The sequence below is a fragment of the Alexandromys fortis genome, unplaced genomic scaffold (assembly GCF_014885135.2).
Source record: "Alexandromys fortis isolate MF-2015 unplaced genomic scaffold, M_Fortis_MF-2015_v1.1 scaffold_104, whole genome shotgun sequence".
Taxonomy (NCBI): Eukaryota; Metazoa; Chordata; class Mammalia; order Rodentia; family Cricetidae; genus Alexandromys; species Alexandromys fortis.
In genome coordinates, this window is record NW_026068000.1 from 4391343 (window position 1) to 4410882 (window position 19540).

Genomic DNA, 19540 nt, shown 5'->3' on the forward strand with positions numbered 1-19540 from the left:
CTAGACTATGAACTGTTAACTTAGCAATCGTCAGCCAATCAGAATCTTTCTTCTGCCATCTTGTGATAGCTAATAATCTAGAACTTGTCAGAAGTGAGCCTGGATCACAGAAAAGTGGGAATGAGGCAGGTAGACAGGTAGGAGCCAGGGGCAAGACCGAGACTGTCAAGCAGAGTTAAGGGATCAGTGACCTGGGGTTGAATATGATGGGCTAGGAATGCAAAGCAAAGAAGCGAGCGCTGATAAAGCATCGTACGAATTAATCTTGCAGAATTGCCAGAGCATCTCGTAGCAGCAGAAGTCTGTACTAGAGGAAGACCAAGAAAACCTGTGGTCAGGGGCAGAAGCAGCTTTACGGTCTTCTGGGCAAAGCAAAAGAGCAAGAGGCCATTCCACTTTCCTATTCCTTCCATTGTTTAGGCCTTTGGAAATATCTAGAACTCATAAAATCCTAATCATTAAAGTAGAAACCTTGTTATCAATACACTAGAAATCTCAAGGTAAAATATGATTTCTGATTATTGGTTTTTAAATTTTAAATGTTTTAAATTGCTATTACCTCGATAATGACATAAGATGGCCAGAAAGTGTACCTACTGCCCCATGCTTAGGGGTCGGTATATTCTGGGTGGTGTAGCTATACACAACTTCATATTTATATTTGGTGGGAGCAAGACTTTGCAGTGAGAGGCAACCTTGGTCTGTTGTAGACATACGGTTTCACCTTTTCTGTCATGTCTTCTCCACAGATGAAGGACTGAATCACGAGTGCAAACTCTGCAGCCAGACCTTCGACTCCCCTGCCAAACTTCAGTGCCACCTGATAGAGCACAGCTTCGAAGGGATGGGAGGCACCTTCAAGTGCCCTGTCTGTTTCACAGGTAAGACACTTCCTAAAGTAAAATCAGCCTGTGTGTGCTCTGACCCCGCTGCGTCCTTCCTCCCAACCGTACTTCCCACTGCTTGGCCTTTTACCGAGCGACTCCAGTTCAATTTGGGGGAAGATGTTTGATTTCTGCTGATTAGCATTATTGATTGCAGTCTGCTTTAGAGACTGAGCCGGGTGGGAAGGTTAACTGTCAGGATGAACAAATGGCATTTCAAGTTCTCGCCCAAGTTTACACTTTCCACTTGGAAAATGACGTCCAGGTTGGGTTCACTCTGCTTCCTCGCGATGTTAAAAGGTTACCAAGGCCAGACTGCTTTTCAGTCCTCCATGTTCAACTAAAATTGTGGTCCTGGTGTTCCACATGTATGTGACCTCAACCTGGAGAGTTTCATACCATCTTCATGAAAAGCAGTGTGTGTGTGTGTATAACTGAAATACTCCCAGGCTTCTTTGAACTAGTAAAGACATTAAGCGGGATGATTATTTCTTGTGAGATTGTATTTTAAAAGTTGATAGAACTATACAATTTTATGAAAGCATTATTTAATGTTACAATGGCACAGTTGTCAGATCTCTCTCTCTCTCTCTATCACACACACACACATACACACACACACACACAATCAGAATTTATTATTGGAATCCCATGAAAGCTGAAGTATGATCACATATTCCTACTCCTGCCCCAAGAAGGTCATGGCTACTTTAAAACTCCTCAGTGATTATTTTGCATGTGTCTGGGACTCGGAAGAATGCATATGTAGACACAGAGCTATAGATATCTTGCCCTCAAAAGTAACTTCTTTGTTTGCAGAGAAAAATCACAGGCATTGATTATTTACCTTCACTGAATCCAGTCTATAGATTTATGTTCTGTAATGAAATAGAAAAACAGGGCCACACCCATTCACACCCCTTGCTAGTCAAGGGTATTGCTAGTTAAGTATGTATTGATGACTGTGCCTTTAACAAGGGCCTTCATGCTCCCATTCCATCTGTTAATCTTTCTATTTCTTTGGTTTACTCTCCCAATGTTTTTATTTTATTAAAGCCACTGTTACACTCTCACTATGAATATGAATCATAAGATACAAAGAATCAAGAACCCAGGTCCTTTGTCCAGGTACCTAATAAGGCTTAATCAAAGAATACTGGATCAAGTCTCCACAATTAAATGTTATAATGAAATAGTTCTTTCATGTTGTAGTTGGAGCCTCATAAAACATAAGGACCTATGTGGACGTAAGTTGAAAACCTGGATAAAATTCCCATTTTTGTTGCTTTTGTTGTTGTTGTTGTTTTTTAGCTAAGTAAGGAAACAAACCGCATCAAGAGCAGTCTGTGTTTCTGTACAGACAGATGTGATTGTTTTATTGTATCTTGAAGTCATCTGGAAATAACAGTTAGGAAAAAGAAAACCTTCCTTCCGATATAAAGCGTGTTAGGTGTGAAAGGACAGCTGAGAGGTGTTTTTCAGGTAATGAGAAATGCGATTAAAATGTATGACTCACAAGAACAATACTGTAATATTATAGGTTGTCTGGCAATTAGAATAATTTTAATGATCAGAGTGGAGTCAAAGTCAAATGGCAGCATCCTTAATAAATCCTTTCCATGCCTATACAGATTAATATTGTAGATGCAAACTTTTTTAGGTCACAGTGCACCAGGCATCCATCAGAAGTCAGCTCTGCCAACCCAAACAGCGCCTCTGGCATATACAATTTAATTATTAATAGTATGTCTCCTAGGTAAACTGTTACACAGTCTTAGGGCCTTGTTTTGTAGTCATTAAAATTGAACATGTTTATATTATTGAAACCCTTGCATTCTGTGTGTAGGCCGAGTTGATCTTAAAGTATCCAAAGAGAATTTACCTGCCGTTCTGCTGCACATTTATAGACAGTGCCCCAGAGTAGCTGGGGGATATGATTTTTTAGCATTAACACATTTAAATGGAGAACTGTTTGCCAGCTATAACTTTAGGCAAATGCAATAAACAGGGTTTGGGCAGCCATGATTTCTTAACCTGTAGGTTGCTGCAAAGTTGGAGTCATTTCTTATGAGACAGAGCTGTGTATTTGACAGTTCTCGGCTTTTATTTTCAAAGATTTATAGGGGAGCAGGGCGTCATTAAAGCATTGCTTTCGAGTCTTTGGCTTGAATTGGGTGCTGGGTGGAGCGCATCCAGACAAAGGCCAGAGACCCAGCCATGAGCAACTGTGTTCCTGCTCTCCCCAAATGTCAGGAGCCAGTCCTGCCAGGCATTCTCCCTGCTACCCGTGCATGGTGGGTCATCAGCTCAGAACACAGCGAGCTAACAGTCACCCACCTCCGTTCTCTTTGTTATTTCAGTGTTTGTCCAGGCCAACAAGTTGCAGCAGCATATATTCTCTGCCCATGGACAAGAGGACAAGATCTATGACTGCACGCAGTGTCCACAGAAGTTTTTCTTCCAGACAGAGCTGCAGGTAATGGCCTCCTGAGAAAGCAGGGACTGAGCCCACTTGTTACTATCACAGGGCATTTTAGCTGTGGGTTCAGAATCTCTCTTACTCTGGATTTCTAAAATGCTTTTGTGTTTTTGGAGGTAAAAAGAAAATTAGAGACCAGATTAATAGACACCAAAATAATTTTGCCTCTGGCTGCTGTCAATCATTAAAAAAAAAAAAGGCAAGAAGAGGCCTATAATTGGATCTTCTGACCCAGCGTGAAGGACGTGGGGTCGGGTGGACCGGACTGCGGGATCATTCAGCGCACTTGCCGGAGTTCATTCTCCCAAGTCTTGTTTTATTCATGCTGTCTTCCCACTGGGAGTCATGCTGGATGGATGTCCAGTCATTGTTGTCCAGAGGCTGAACACTGGAAAAGCAAGAGAGGGTGGGGAATAATGAAAGAAATTATATTCTTGTTTTGTCCATGATGTATTTGCTCCACATTGGGCAACTGAGTAATTACTGCTGAAACCACAGCTTTTGGGTTGAAATCTGAGCACCCCAAGGTATTGACTTGGGCCTTTGAGGTACCCTTTAGTAGACATGTGACTGATCTTGGTCCGTGACTTCCCTGAACCTCAGATACAAAGAAAAAGAACAAACGTTATACTCACAGGTTCTTATAAGGCAAAAATAAAATTATAGGTATAAATATAAGATATAAAATGTGCATGTTTGGTTTCTTGGGTGACTCTCAGGAATAGTAGCTAAAAATAAGAATCAAGTCCAGGGGCTGCAGATGTTGCTCAGCGGTGGAGTAATTGCTGTCCCGCACAAGGCATTGGGTTAACCCAGGCATCACAGAAAAGTGGGGGAAGGAAAACAAGATTCAGAGAGCGTGGTGACACGTGCCAGCAGTCCCAGGATCACAAGTTCAAGGCCAGCCCCACAAATAGGAAATATGAGGTCACAAAGACACTCTGTCTCAAGAAAACCAAAAAAAGGAAGAGAAACAAAGAGAAACCTGGACTCTATTCCAGAATTGTCACTTCAAAGAGGAACATGACTCTTTCATTGCCTTTTGTTTCTTAAAGGGGAAAAGGGAAAGAAAAAAGGAGTAAGATCTGGACTATCCCCATGAGGAATTTCCTTAAATCTTGCTTTTCCTATGGGAAAAGTGGGGCTGCACTTGAACTCTTAGATTACAAACATCACTGACACTACTCATTGGCTTGCAATGGGTGTGTTTGGATTCTGCACCCGGAGCCAAGACCAAGTAACACAGAGATAGCCTGCTCTTACCTACACACCTCCTGCCACCTCTAGGGGGGTATCTTTATGCCCCGGGGAGGGGGTGGGTTTGGTGGTGCAAGACTTAGAGGAGCCACAGATCAGAATAGAGAATCTGCAGTTTTTCTACTCGGTTATTATTCTAAACAACTAAGTTAGATGGCATTTAGGAGGTAAATGAAGCCACTGAATTACACCATTGGCCGTGAAGGAAAACTACAGTTGCTATTTAACATTTTGTTATTTCTAAGTGCTAGATCCCATCACGTACGTCTGCCAATAAGTATAGAAAATAGTCCAAGTTGTACTTGTATCAGACTAAAATAACATTAACTTCCTTCGTGGGGAAAAATACTGGTTTAATTTCAACATGTGTTAAAGAGTAAATCATATGAGGCACGGTCTTTATGCCTCTGTACAGATGAAAACACTCAATTGTTCTGTTGATTAGCATGTAAAATTTGAAATAGAATGAAGTAACAGCTTAGGATGAAAGTTGTAGACATTGCATAGGAACTGAAACCTATCCGACATCTAAATGCTTGCACCAGACTTTTAGTTTGGTACTTGATGGGCACATTCCAAGCTGGCACATTTTCGGTGTCTTTCACAGAGAGCTCAGCACTGTGATGGTAGAGACCTGTGACCCAACAGATCAGACTTATTTAGACACATCCTTCCAATGCGAGAGGCTTCCTGGAGCATGTGGTCTTCACTTTCTTTCAGTGTTTTTCTCCACCTCTCTGATCCTGGGTAGCCTTGAGCAACTCAGAAATTTCTTGAAGAACCTTAAAGAGTTTTGGTTTATGTGGGGATCCATCTATTGTAGTCCATTAATTTCTGTAACTTCCAGGTTGTAGCCTCTTGAGGTGAGGAGGGTGTTTACACAAATAATGTCAAATGCTGTAATCAAATAGTTTTGATCTTTCAGACAACTCACAAGCATCTTGGTGACCAAGCTAGAGGTAGACGATCTAGAATGCACTGCTCTCTCTGCTGCCCTGAATCTCTGTGGCCTCATGAAGTCAGAGCTCTCTTAAGACACATCTGATTCATTCACTCTAACTGGGTTGTGAGCCAGAGCTGTGGAACATGCATGCTTGTCTTGACATCTGTACCAACACTCAACCTCTGTGGCCACCACTTCTTAAATAAGAACAGCACTGATGGTTACTGAGGATAATTATTGCAAAGCCGAGATGAAATACTGACTTCATATTCATTTCTTTGGAAAGCTATAATCCAGCCATGGGAATATCTAAAGGTCTGTTTTCTAAAATGTTCAGTAATAGCGGTGGCTCCAGTTTCAGCAACACTGGGGGAAAATGCATCAAAAGTTGACTTTTTCTAGTTTTAACAGTACCTTCACAGTTATGTTTTGACCCAAGAAGTCCAAGTACCTATTCTTTCAGTACCCATAGTACCTTCGAAAGTGAAGTTTATGTGTTTTTTAAAATATCAGTTAATTTCCTGTATAGAAAAATAAGTAGAGAAGAGAGTTCTTTTGTTTGCTAGGATGAAGGAGAATTGAAATGAAATAAAGATGACAGTAGAAAATACTGTCACAAAAATAACAGAATTTATCATCCACTATCTTTGTACCTTGATATGTTAAAAATGTATTTTAAGCCACTTGAACTCATCTACTTTTTCATTCCATTAAAGTTTAGAAAGGACATTGCACAGGAGTACATGAAATTAAATATCCAAGAACTGCAATTATATTAGCTATCTCTTTAAGGTTCTTCAAGAAATTTCTGAGTTGCTCAAGGCTTCCCAGGATCAGAGAGGTGGAGAAAAACACTGAAAGAAAGTGAAGACCACATGCTCCAGGAAGCCTCTCGCGTTGGAAGGATGTGTCTAAATAAGTCTGATCTGTTGGGTCACAAATTATCTGCCTCTTACTTCAGGGTCAGAATAATGGGGCAAGCATAGAACAAACATTCTAAACTGCTCAGGCACCACTGTGGAATAGCATCCAATGGCGTAGAGATGATCTTCTGGCTTCCTTTACTATTTCACAGTTAAAACACGAAAGCAGCTTTTATGGACAGCCATTTACTTGTTGGATATAAATTTTACCTCCATGTATGTGCTTATACATGTATATATTATTGTGTGTATGTGTGGATAGATGGGTAGACTTACAGAGGAAGCAACGTTAAGGAAAGTTATCGCGGGTTTTTTGTTTGTTTGTTTGGTTGGTTGGTTGGTTGGTTGGTTGGTTGGTTGGATTTTTGAGACAGGGTTTCTCTGTAGCTTTGGTGCCTGTCCTGAAACGTGCCTCAAACTCACAGAGATCTGCCTGTTTCTGCCTCCCGAGTACTGGGATTAAAGGCGTGCGCCACCACCACCTGGCAAGTTATCATGTTTTTGTGTGAGATGCAGTTATATAGATATGTATGTATATAAGTACACATATATATGGGGTGTGTACTTTCACTTACATTACATACAACACCAATCCAAATTTAAGAAATCCCTCCGATGCTGTCCCTCTTCAGAGGACTGAGCATGCAGTTTTAGTCTGTGAGCATCTTCAGTTGTCACTGTGTCTTTCTGTGAAATACTCCACGTGGGACAAAGGAGCACACACTGTGTGTTAGTGTGCAGCCCTCATCTTCAGTCGACCCTGTAATCTTGCTGACCCAGAGTCTGGAGATGAAGGTATAGAGTGCTTCATTCTTCCTGGGATATTACCTTTGCATTTTCCAGGAGCGCTCATGTCCACCCACACACACAGACTTTTGTGGGGAAACCTGATATATTAGCCAAGGCATGTGGCAGGAAGGGAAAGGTATTTGGGAATAAAAGCCCATTACTTCGACAAATAGAACTTTATGTTATTTGGAAAATAAATGGATGTGTTCGGGATTTCACATGTTTCCCTAATAGACTGCAGGGTTTTTTAAAGCAGAATTTATGGGGCTAGAGATCTGATTCCACTGTTATGGGTTGTTACTGCTCTTGTAAGAGGACTTGAGTTTGGTTCTCAGCACCCATGTCAGGTAGCTCACAACTGCCTATATAGCTCCCACTTCAGGAAATTTGATGTCCTCTTCTGGCCTTCACAAGGCCCATATAAATGTGTGCACGTGGAGCTGCTGGACGTGTGCACACACGCGCACATAAATGATGTAGTAAAATTAATCTTCAAGGCAGAATATAGGGCTGCTGCCTTAAGAGGGCATGATGTGGTCGAGAGTGATACCCTTCGATGCACATTTGTGTCCAAAGTGGTTTGTGCAGTGGTGAGCATTTTAGGAAGCTGTCAAACGGGCCTTCTTTCTCACCGCAATCCTTCTTCCAGGCACCACTCTGGAACAGCTGCGACTGAGTAGCAGTGTTAAGAGTCTGCCTCTACCTCTGCACTCTGAGGGAGTCGGCCATCATGGAGGGGTTAGTGGAGGTAGGGAAGTTCTTGTAGTGTGGTAGAACAGATTGGCCTAGCTGAGCTTCGACTCCTGTGTGGCAAAGGCAGGATGTGCACAAGAAGAATACAGCAGTCACCTGGTATGTGGGCGGAAAACACCCTGCAGGGTGTGATTTGCCCTCAAGTTGCTTTCCCAGCTTGTCACCTGATTTTGATGTATATCTTTCATGCCACAGTTTTACTAGTGCTTGAGTTTTATGGTCACATTTCTGAGAAGAATGAATTGCTCTGTATAAGAAGGAGCACACAAGACAACAGCACGGCATTGAAACGTGCCTCTCTGGGTCCCTTGTTACCTGGTTCTCAGTTGACATTTCAGTACAGGTGCTGCAATTATGTGCTTCAGAGTATTAGATTATGTGTATTGGGGCATTTCGGAGTCTCTGTCAATAAGTACACTAGGCCCAGTGATGTTATTAGGTTGGGGGGGTGATACATAATTCCGTGTCTTACGTGTACCATAATGCCACTCATGCTGTGAGATACCAAAAACAATTCAAAGTATGTTTACAGTCAACTTTCAAAGATATGATATAGATAAATCATTCTTATATGAGATGGTATCTAATCTATTGTTAGAACGATTCCAGCAGAGGGCGTTTGTACTCTCCAGCCCAAAAGTCCTGGGAGGTACCTTCCTTGGGGTGGTAAGGAAGACATCAGACCGTCATTGAACAGTGCTTCCCTGGCATCCGGCATTTCTAGTGCTGACCCAAGAAAACAAAATCAAGAATGGCCATTTTCTGGAAAAAAAATCTCTCTCCTAGAGATCAGAAACTTCCTCAGGTTTCCTAGTTCTCTGGCAGGAGTTTTCAGTCCTGCATTGAGTTATTGTTAGGCATAGCCTCTATTCACAATTGCCACACATCTTGTAGGTCTTATTTTACCTTTTTAGCATATGACTGTACAAGTATATGTACAAGCTGGATTCCAGGAGTCTTATTTCAAAGCCCTGTACCCACTCCCTCCAATTAAGTCCAAGAAAAGGGAGTTTTGTTTTGTTTTGTTTTGTTTTTCCTTCATTGCGTCTTCTTAGATAGCAAGGTGGAAACTGGGTTGGACTGAAGAAAACTTTATTCAGGTTGTAGTCAAGTTTTCCTCCACCTGAGCCTGAAATCTCTCCATAAACAGGGAGGCTGGAAACAGTTTGCAGCAAATCTGAATAGAACACTTGTAAAGCTGTTCTGACCACCAAGCCTGTCTCCTCACAGCCCTCCTGTATATTTCAAGTGGTTAGTTTTTATTTCTCACAGACATGAAAGTTTTTGTCATTATCCCCATTCAAACCATAAAAGCCACAATCCCAACCTGCCTTGCCCACTCTCGGAGGGCGTTCCTTTGCAGCCCCAGATGGAGATTTGCCCCTACTCTGTCTGGACCTGACCCCTTGGGAGGACAATCTGTGAAGACGCAACACTTTTCCCCTTCCTGCTATTCTGGCCCACACCCCTTGGCACGACAGTTCTTTAACACCCAGAGCCTCTGCATAGCTACTAGTCAGCCCTTAAACGGACCAGGAAGACGCCGCGGTTTGCGAGAGTATAAATCGTGTCAAATGAGTGCATGATCTGGAACTGGCCCATTACATACATCGCTTCATTTCTTTGCTTTGTGGGCCTGTGGGGCTTTGGAAGCAAACTGGTACCAGGGCAACTTCCACTTAATTTGCTCAGTGGTTAAATTGATCTATCTCTTTTATTTGATCGGATCTCCAGGAACCAAATCATTTGCATTGATTTATTGATTGGTGCTGTGTTTTCACCATTAGTTTTGATCACTTTCAGCTGTTAATATTGGATAATTCAATCAGGATTGATTGGCCTTACCAGTGAAGGCAGAAAGTTAATCAGGTCAGACGCAAAAATGGGGCATAGGTAATCTAACCTTGGTGTGACTGTTACCTTACTACCTATTCGCCCCTGCTGTGAACGCGAGGGATTTTCCAGGCTCAAGGGAGAGTTTGCAGCGATCTCACATTCACAATGCATCATAAGGTGAGGTCGTTTTATTTTGCCTTTAATGAAACTACATCTAGAAATTAACAAGCATGCAAAAAGGTAAGTGTGATTGTCACAAGGAACTCATTTGGACTAAAAGCATTTTCAATTACCCATTTTGTCCCAACAAATGTCTAATCTGTGTGTGCACGCTTGGAGGCACAACCTGGGTCACCCATTTCTAAGTCTGGCCCTGACTGCTCCACCGTGTGTCCTGGTAGTGAGACGTCCAAGAACCAAGTGGTTATTGTGACCAGAATCAGGGCAGCCGGGGTAATTGCAGTAAGTAGCAAACATTTTATTTGCATCTGAATAGTTTCTACTACTCCCCCCTAGCTCAGTTTTCAAAAATTCTCCATCCATTAATTTCTTGATGTTCATATTGATGGCTGCACTTCACTATTAAAAAAGGGAGCACCACCTCTCTGTTCTAGGCCCCGCTTCCTCCTCCAGCAGCGCTGTTGTAAGCAAGCTGCCATTCCATTATTTTTTGTCTGGCCCAGAGCTGACGACAGATGGCCATCTCTGAACTGCCATCAGCCCGACTTTATGGTGCATCCAGCTAGGGCGTACAGACAGCGCTGTGGCCAGTTCTGCCGCTCCCTCCCTCCCCGCCCCCTGGAAGTGTTTGTCACCTCTGCCACATTCTGCCTTGGCTGGGCCTTTCTGGCCCTGTAGTCTTCTTCTGCGTTGCCAAGGCAGCCTGCTGCCACACAGCGCCAGAAGATCTGCCTCCGTTAGAAACAAGAGACTGTAGACACAGTTATCCTCCAAACAGGGGCTTCTGCCTGGGCACCTTTGTAGTCAGGTCCATTGGAGCAAGCTGGAAACCCAACTTCTAGAACACCCTGCGCTCCAGACAGACTCGTGGAATTCCTGTTTTAGATGTTTACTCTACACATGGGTCGACACCTCACATTAGCAGAGACTAAGTGCCAAAAATAGACCCTTGGTGTTTGCAAACTTTCCTCCGACTATTGGAAAACACCACATCTAGACCCAACTGTTGTGACAATTAGGGAAAGAGAGATGACAATCACAGACTTTAACTATCAATCCCCTGAAATGAGCAGAGAATTCAGACCGGCATCTTCCGGATCCCTCGAGGTGATGATCTTCGCACTGCCGCCCAGCAATGAGCTGTTGTGAGCGTTTGGAGAAAGATTGATAGGCTTCCCTTGATCGGGTTTGCTAAGGCAAGGCAGCTTCAGAGCCAGCCGTGTATTTTGAGGGGACTTCACATTTGTACCCTTTATTGTTATATTTGCAGCGAATCTACAGCTCGTAACAGGCTGTGCCCTGCAGCTATGAAGGAGTAAGTTCCCCTTATTGGAGGGAAATCGGTGTTCTGTAAAAGCCTGAGATGGGGTGGGAGAGATGAATGGCGCTTAAAAGCCCTGCTCGCGGTGCTGTCGTTTGGAGCAACAACTCTGGAGCTCTAAACGACAGTGAAAAGCAGAGGAAAGGAGTCCTTTTTCTAACGCAGAGAAATTTCACACTGCCTGAAATAACCCGTCTCCGTCATTGATTACTTTCCTGGATAGGCTCGGGGAGCATTAGGAGGTGGGCGCAGCTTCTGAATAGAGGAGAGCCTGCAAAGGTGCACCTTCTCTGCCTCCCATCGGGGCCAGGGGCGGGAGCTGTCATCCTCTTCCTTGCACAGTCCCCTCCCCCTCCTGCATGGATGTAAGTCCTCGGCCATGCCAGCAGAGCCCATCATCTTTCCCCGGAAACCTGATTCCACCATCAAAGGCTTCCTGTTCTACATGAGCAAAACCCGATTTTATAATTGACCAACCTACACCCTGGGTGCATTGGCTAAGCTCGTGTGCCATCTACACATATAAAAGGTGACTCGTGCCATTAAATATCATCAGTATGCTGGACGATGCTTTGAGTTTATAAGGGTGAAAGGTCACTGTGCCGGAAAATAGAACAGTACATTTGCTATGAGACAGGCACCAAGACCTCGTTCCGTACTCAGTTATAATTCATGATGCTACTGGTGGGAAGCCCTTTTCCCTCTGTGGAGTTAAGGCATCTCCAGTGAAGCCTGCTGAGAGCACCCTATGTCCTCACCACCATCTGTGCACTCCCTTCCGAGGAAGGAGAGAGCGAGAGAGAGAGAGAGAGAGAGAGAGAGAGAGAGAGAGAGAGAGAGAGAGAGAGAACACTTCCCGTATTTCTCTCCCCTCCCTCACATGCTATCTCCTGGTGTTCTCCAAAACAGAACAGGGCTCTTACCCGACTAAACAGAGAGGTGGGCAGGATGACCTGGTGAATGTCTCATTTAGAAAATATTAGTCAGAAAACAGAGAAGCAGTAATGCCTCAAGACCATGGCTGACTTGGCTGGAAATGTACTGTCAATCAGCATCTAGTAAGAGGTGACCCTGGAAACCTGGGAGCCCAGAGGTGCAGTACATACAGGCAGCCAGGACAAACCAAGTTCATCCTCTTCCCAAGCAGCCTTCAGTGTCAGCAGTGGACTTGACTGAGTCCATGATTCTGAGGCTCGCCCCCTGCTCTCCCCATGGATTTGAACCAGCTGCTGGCATGAATGCCGCCCATCCTTACACACACAGCCTGTCTGTGGTGGCATGCCACCCCTTCCTGAGGTCCGGCACAGACTACATTGGGAACTTCCTGGGCCTCAGTTCAAAGAATGTCACTGAAATAGCTGTGGTGAGCAAAGAACTGCAAACTGTGTTTTGAGGTGGCCAGAGCAGAGAAGCCCTGAGCCAGCAGGCCATGCGTGCACATGTCCCCTCTCTCCGTGCTTTCTGGGAAGCCCCGAGGTAATGAGACAGGAGAGGATATCTGAACCTAGACCTGCTTGTTGCTGGGCAGTCCCAGATTTTTCTGCAATGCCTCCTGATCGTGTGCCATCAACATGATCCACTGATACCATTCCCTTCAAAGCGTCTGGAAGAGCAGCATCTGATTTAACGAATAGGATGCCATAGGTGACCTACTGTGCTATAGATTCCAGAATGCTTTTAGGAAGCTCAGACCCCAGCTAATTTCAGAGGCTTTGGAAGGGCCATGACAAGGTCAGAGGTCACAAAGGGGCCTCCTTGCCTGTAATTGGCTAGCTATCCCGTTCTGCCATTCGGGTGTGTCTGTCACCTCCTTCACCCTCCCGAGGAAAAAGTCAGGCAGGAGTGGCTGGGCTCGCCAGCCAGGTTTTCTTGGGTGAAAGATCACTTTGAGATGACACGGCCGAGTAGTCAGCCTGAATTCCTGGTTGGTATTTTATTAATTTTGCACCAAGATAAATCCTGAAATTCTGACAAACTCCATGACAGGTGAAATTCCTTCTTGCAGAATCTTCTCAGCGAGAGGCTGCTCATTTCGTTCTGTTCCGAGGCAGGCAACAGGAGGGCAGCTTTATAATCAGCCCTCAAAGGACCCCCAGCCGCCCCAGAGTCTCGGACTGATTGAATAACTCCTGGGCCTCTTCCCCTAGGCCTCCATCAGCGGGGGTCCTGTGGAAAGCAATCTCCCGCAGACTGGCACTGAAGTGAGCTTTAAACCGCCATTTTCTGCTCTCCAGAGGAGCCTGGAGTACTAAAAGATAGATGGACTGCAGATATTTTATGAGAAACTGTCAGAAGAAGAGCAGAGTAAATGTTTTTTTCTTCTTCTTTGAGTCACACACTACATCACTGTTGAATTCTTCCAGCCTCCTTTTACATTTAAAGTAAGAAATTAATTGGTTGCTAACCTTTCATTCCCTTTTCCCTCTTCTTCCTTGTCTTCCTCCTCCTAGGGTTTTTTTTTTCCCTTAAATATTCACACGGAGGCCCTTTGCTTAACCACAGTTGTAGAAAATCAGTACCATTTGCAATGAAATATTTATAATGACAGAATGAAAAATTGGATTCATTTTCTGGACTGCAGCCGAATGAACCGTCTGCAACTTTGCACTAGCATCGTCTCCTATCCATCCTTGGTCCTTTCAGGGAAACACCCCGTGTGCGCTTACCTGTGTTCAGGAGGGCACCTACCAAAGCAGAGAGAGGAGCATGTTTGTGCTAGAGCTGCTACACAGGGAGCTGGGGTAGACGTGGCCCACAAAGGAGAGCAGAAGGTAGGAAGAGCCGCAAGAAGTTTACAGGATTAGGGAAACGATGGGGCCCAAACTGTGTAGCACAATGTGAGTAACAGTCCGCCCTGATGTCTTAGCTTGGGGCAGATTTACATGGGACCAAGGGACATGGATAGACAGCACCTAGCTCTCCTTTTTTTTCTTTCCCGTTTAGGGTTGGCTGTGACCTCACCTCTCCAGTGACCCTCTTACCTAGGGCTGTTTGCTCACAGATCTAGGGTCGATCCTTGCATTTTTTCCCCCTCAGATCAGAGACAAAGGGCTTTGTTAGGATAACCCAGGGTCGCCTGAGAGCCTGCCATCCCTGTGCCAACTTGAATGGGAAACAGGCGCCATTCACTCTGCCTTCAGGATCTTATTGAATGTTAGCTAGGAGCCCAGTAAGTGAATCGCAGTCTCTAGAATGTCTTCTCTGCTCACACAGTGTGGGGTCACTTAACTGTCCCCACCTGGGGAACCCTTCCCGGCTTCCAGCTTAGCCCTCTCTCTTAACCTTGAATTCATTCTCCTGTTGGAACACCGGGCTTAATTAGTTATCAGAGTTTCGTTTTGATGGTTTCCACAACTGAAAACAGTTTCTACTGCTTTCCAAACTACCGCTGAATAAAACGGCTGTGAATATAGACCTTCAGGGTTTCAGGCCCTAAATTTGCCTCATCACGCCTCAATGGCTCCACAAGATCAATAATCCATATTTTATTATAAAACAAAGGCTGTCTGTAATTGAATTAGCTCCCTCACCCCACCTGACTCGCCCTGGTTCACTCGTGGAGAAGATGAAGAGAATGCCCGCATACTATTTGGATGGAGAGGAGCTGGAGAATTTGTGCCAGGATTTCTTTTCCCAGGGGTGGTCTGACTCACGTATGTATGGATGATAGCTCTAAGTGTTTACGTCCATCTGTCCTACAGCCATGGGTCCTACTGACATGGGTCTCCTACAATAAGTTTTGCTTCTGACCAAGACCCAGGTGTCCACTCTAAAGTTCTGAAAGGAAGTGAGCTGGTCTTTGTTTGGGGATTTGTTTTTTCTTTTCTTTCTTTAACGATCCTTGCAGAAGTATTAGTTGTATTTTCCCCAAGGCCAGTTCCTCTTATCCATCCATGGACTGTCATTTTGGAGGTTTTCTGAATGCTTACTCTATCCTCTTTGAAGCAAAATTTAGCACCAGTTTAACACTGAACGGGAAAAGAGAGGTGCCGTTCATTATTGGACTCTCAAGACAGGGCTGTGGTCTGACTTGTGTGCCCTTCCACAGTCTCAGAAGGTTGCAGGCTCCAACAAGCGGTGAGATTTACCTTTACATTGCATTTCATATAAACATCCATGGTTTTGCAAAATCTGCTGACAGTTCCGCTATAACATAGGCTGCCTTGTAGCTGTGAAACGCAGCCTGGAGATATTTCACTGTAGTGTTTCCTAGAGTATCTGATTCGCAGAGAAAAGAGGCTTTCTTAGGCGTGTGTGTCTTAGGACGCTAGTGCCTTTTTTTTTTCCAGCACCATGCATGGATGCAGAAATCGGTTACCCCTTAACTCTTATTATTGCTTTTTTTCTTCTTCTTCAGTGCCAGGGTTAAGGGAAAATCTTTTTAACATTAGTTTTCCAACAGCTTAAGCAAGTCTGAAATATAGACCCAAGTAAATGGAAGCTGTAATTGTGGAGTGTAGAGACTCAGTCCCCTCTCAGGCCGGGGAAGGAACATTGAGCAGTGTTCGTGTACTGCCAGCTGTATTTCTGCGTGTGACACAGGTTGCCCAACTGCTTGCAGTGATTTTCAGTGTTATGAGGCAGGCTCGCAAGAACAACGGCCTCCTGACAGAAGTAAAACGCCATGCGGCCCGAGTCCTTGGCGAAGGAAGGCTGCATGGGGAGCCCCAGCATCAGACGGAGACGCACCCCAGCACAGACTCTATTTCAGTGCCTGGGCTCACAAGTCCCTGGGTCTACTTCTTCTCTTGTCCAGTGCCTTCTGTGCTATGGCTGGCTTGCGTTTGTGTTTGAAGTACCAGGCAGTTTAATGAAGTTATTCTTTTATAAATTTTGCAACAGCAAAGCAAGCGCGAGGGCTTTAAATTAGAATAAGTGCCACTTCTGTGTGGCAGGCTCCTTTGAGGACTGATTAGAATGAAGCCTCCTGTTGCCTGGCCCTTTATGCATGGCAGCGCGGCTCTGTGTACTGTTTACAGCTCACCTTTGAATTTGCCTAAGCGTGCACCGTCCTGCCGCCTGGCCCTCTGCTCGTTGAGACTGTCGTTCTTCCAGGATCATGTTAAATACTTCACATTAAAGAGTGCCTTTTTTAATTATATCGCTTTATTGTAATGAATTCAAATTAACTTGGAGGAGCAAATTGTATAAGGATGTGGGGTTATAGATTGCTCTCTCCATAGTTACAGCACACCTCTGTGTGGGGGATTAAAGGGCCGTCTCTCCGGTAGCGCAGAGGACTTGGAGGGGTGAGGAAACTGTCGCAAAGAGAAGACCGAGAAGCAAAGCAGAAAAGGTGTTCAAAAGTGAAAGGACCGTGGGGATCTCACGTGTGGGGCTCCTAAGCAGAAAAGGTGTCTAGAAGTGGGGGGACCGTGGGGATCTCACGTGTGGGGTTCCTAAGCAGACACAGGTCTCCTTGGTGGAGGGATACTTCCTTAAATACCTGAGATGGAGTGCAGGAGCGAGCATAACACAGGAGGCTTCCATAGAAAATGAGAGAGACAGAGCCGGCCAGATAGCTCAGTGAGCAACAGTGCTGGCTGCCACGCTTGATGAGCAGAGTTCCATCCATCCGGATCCACATTTTGGAAGGTGAGAACCAGCTCCACCAAACTGTTCTCAGATGTGGGCCCCTGACACACTTGATGTCTGCTCTGGGTGCCTGTGTGAGCTGCTGCTGAACAGAGATGAGTTCAGGAGACACAGCGAGGGAGACTTGAGAACGAGGTCCTGAAGCTGTGTGCAGCATATAAAAATACACAGAAAGGCAGGCAAGCAGGGGGAATGAGCAGACCTTCCTAACCAGAATGTTTCATTTAAAGTGAAGGATAGTCAAATACTGTCCTGGGGCAATGACATGTTTGTGCTCTTAAAGAATTTTCTCACAGTCTCAAGTTTCCGTAGGGGTTTCCTCAAGTTATATTCCCCATTTTTTTAATGATACGAGGACCACCGAGATCTACACCATCGGTGGGACGTTTAACTGTGGAGCCCATGCCTGAATATAACTCAGTTCTCTGCACAGCAAAGGTTTTGCTCAGGCATGGAAACACACAGAGGCATCCCAACCCCAGGGTGTGCCTCATCTTCAGTACCGCTTATTTGATATAAGCAGGATGCTGTATTTTGGCCTAGCAGACAATTATTTGGTTGATGATGGTAGGCAACAGGTTTTCTGTTACCTTTAGCATGTTTGACTCATGCCTGGATATCTGACAGTGTGATAATTAAAAACAAATATGGCTGGGAACTGATTTCCTGGTAAGATCATTTGCTGTGCAAGCATGATGTCCTGGGTTCAGATCCTCCACATCCATGGAAAGCTGGCTATACACCTGTACACCTGCAAGCCCAGTTATGGTATGGGGAGACTGGAGGATCACCTAGATGGGCCTTCCAGCCTGGCTGAGAAGAATGGGATGCTCCTGGGTCAGTGAGAGACTGACCCAAAGGAATAGGGCAGAGTTCAAAAGCAGAGCACCTGATATCCCTTCACACACACACACACACACACATAGGCAGAGTTCAAAAACAGAGCACCTGATATCCCTTCACACACACGCACACACACACGCATGGTGGGGGGGCTTCCTCCAAATTCAGTACATTCCATCTATATAATTATTGGAGTTCAGTTGACGGGAACCCAGTCCTATCATGTTGAAAGGCAGAAAGAGGCACGGCTCCTTCTCCTCACGAAGGTTGCCTTTTGAATATAAATCACCAGTGCTGGGTGCCTTTCCCATTCTGATCAGATGACCTTTCGAGTCTGAAGGCCAGAGTTGAAATCCTAAGGCTGCCAGTCAGTTTTTACAGTTTTTAAATCAATGCCTGGCTCCCACGCCCTTCAGTTCCCAACTGCATCTCAATGGACCCCTCACACAGCTGTGATGCAAACAGAGCAGGAGGAGTGTTGCAGCTGACTATAGGACAGCCCAACTTGACTGAGCCTGCAGCAGTGGTGGCGCATGCCTTTAATCTTAGCCCTCAGGAGGCAGAGGCAGGTGAATCTCAAGGGGTTTAAGGCTAGCCTGGTCTACAGAGTGAGTTCCAGGATAGCCAGGGCATAGAGAAACCCTGTCTCAAAAAAATTTGCAAAAGCACAGATCTTGAGCTAAGGAGAGTGACTAGGATTTATTTCACTAAGTCCTCTTTAAAAAATTAAAATTAAAAAGCAATCCTTCCAGGATTCAGACCCTAAGAGGGGATGGGAGCCTCATATCTGTAAGGCTTAGAAGAGGGTATTTTTGAGCAGTTATCAATCTAAGCACCCATTATTTGTTGCTAATTACTACCCAAGTCTGTTAATATTTAGCAGAAGTTTGTTTAATTGTTTTTGTCTGGAAAGAGATGCCTGGATCCAGCTTTAGCTGGGAGAGCCAGCGGTATGCACCGCAGAGCATGGTGGAAAGGGAGTTTGTATTCGCTCAGGATTAACACATTAACGTCAGGAGAGTCCTCTCTTCCCCGTTCTTGCAGCTATTTATCTTTAAGGTATTAAAATTAAAGCACGAAGAAGGGGGCACTGTTCGCTGATGTAGAATTGGAAGGAGGTCATTCTTAAGCTTGTTTACAGATGTTCTGGTTTAGAAAGCTCCAGTGTGATAAATTAAACATTACAGTGGAAAAAAAAAAAAACTAAGGCCTAGCAACAACTGGTGCGTGGACACATCTGTCTGCAGAGCTGACTTAATCCCTGAATATCACAGTAGACGGCCTTGTCTGTTACGCCTTCTGTCCCCCAATACACTGAGACTGGAGTTTCGGGTCTGAGGCAGAATCATCAGGGCCTGGCCCCTCTCCTTTCTGCTTTCTATACTATGACTGCATTTTTCTGTTGACCCCTTGCAGGTAAGCAGGTAGCTCAGTTTGTTGATTGACTGTAAAAAAGAAAAATCAACGTTGTCCTTTTAACCTATCTCCCAGTGGCCACTTTACTTTGTTTGGCCTGTTCTTCCAGTCGGAAACTTATTGTGAGTTTCAATGCAAATGGTGGTGAGTCCCAAAGGGCAAATTTTCTTTTTTTTAAAAAAAAAAAATTTTTATTGTGTTGTGACACAGAGACAGAGACAGACAGAAAGAAACCACCGTGCCACAGTGCATATTTGGGGTTCAGAGTGTAACCCAGGGAAATGGTTCTTGCCCTCTGCTTTGTTCATTTGAGCCAGCACT

The 19540-nt window shown here is 44.7% G+C and overlaps 1 protein-coding gene across 3 annotated transcripts in view; it reads left to right on the forward strand.

Annotated features, from left to right (window-relative positions):
• Positions 1 to 19540, forward strand: part of Znf521 (zinc finger protein 521) — a 294857-nt gene that overhangs the window by 264731 nt on the left and 10586 nt on the right. For all 3 annotated transcript variants that reach the window (XM_050160679.1, XM_050160676.1, XM_050160678.1), the window contains 2 exons: positions 750 to 881; positions 3245 to 3360. In XM_050160679.1, coding sequence (XP_050016636.1) covers positions 750 to 881; positions 3245 to 3360 — 248 coding nt within the window. The remainder of the gene's footprint in view (positions 1 to 749; positions 882 to 3244; positions 3361 to 19540) is intronic.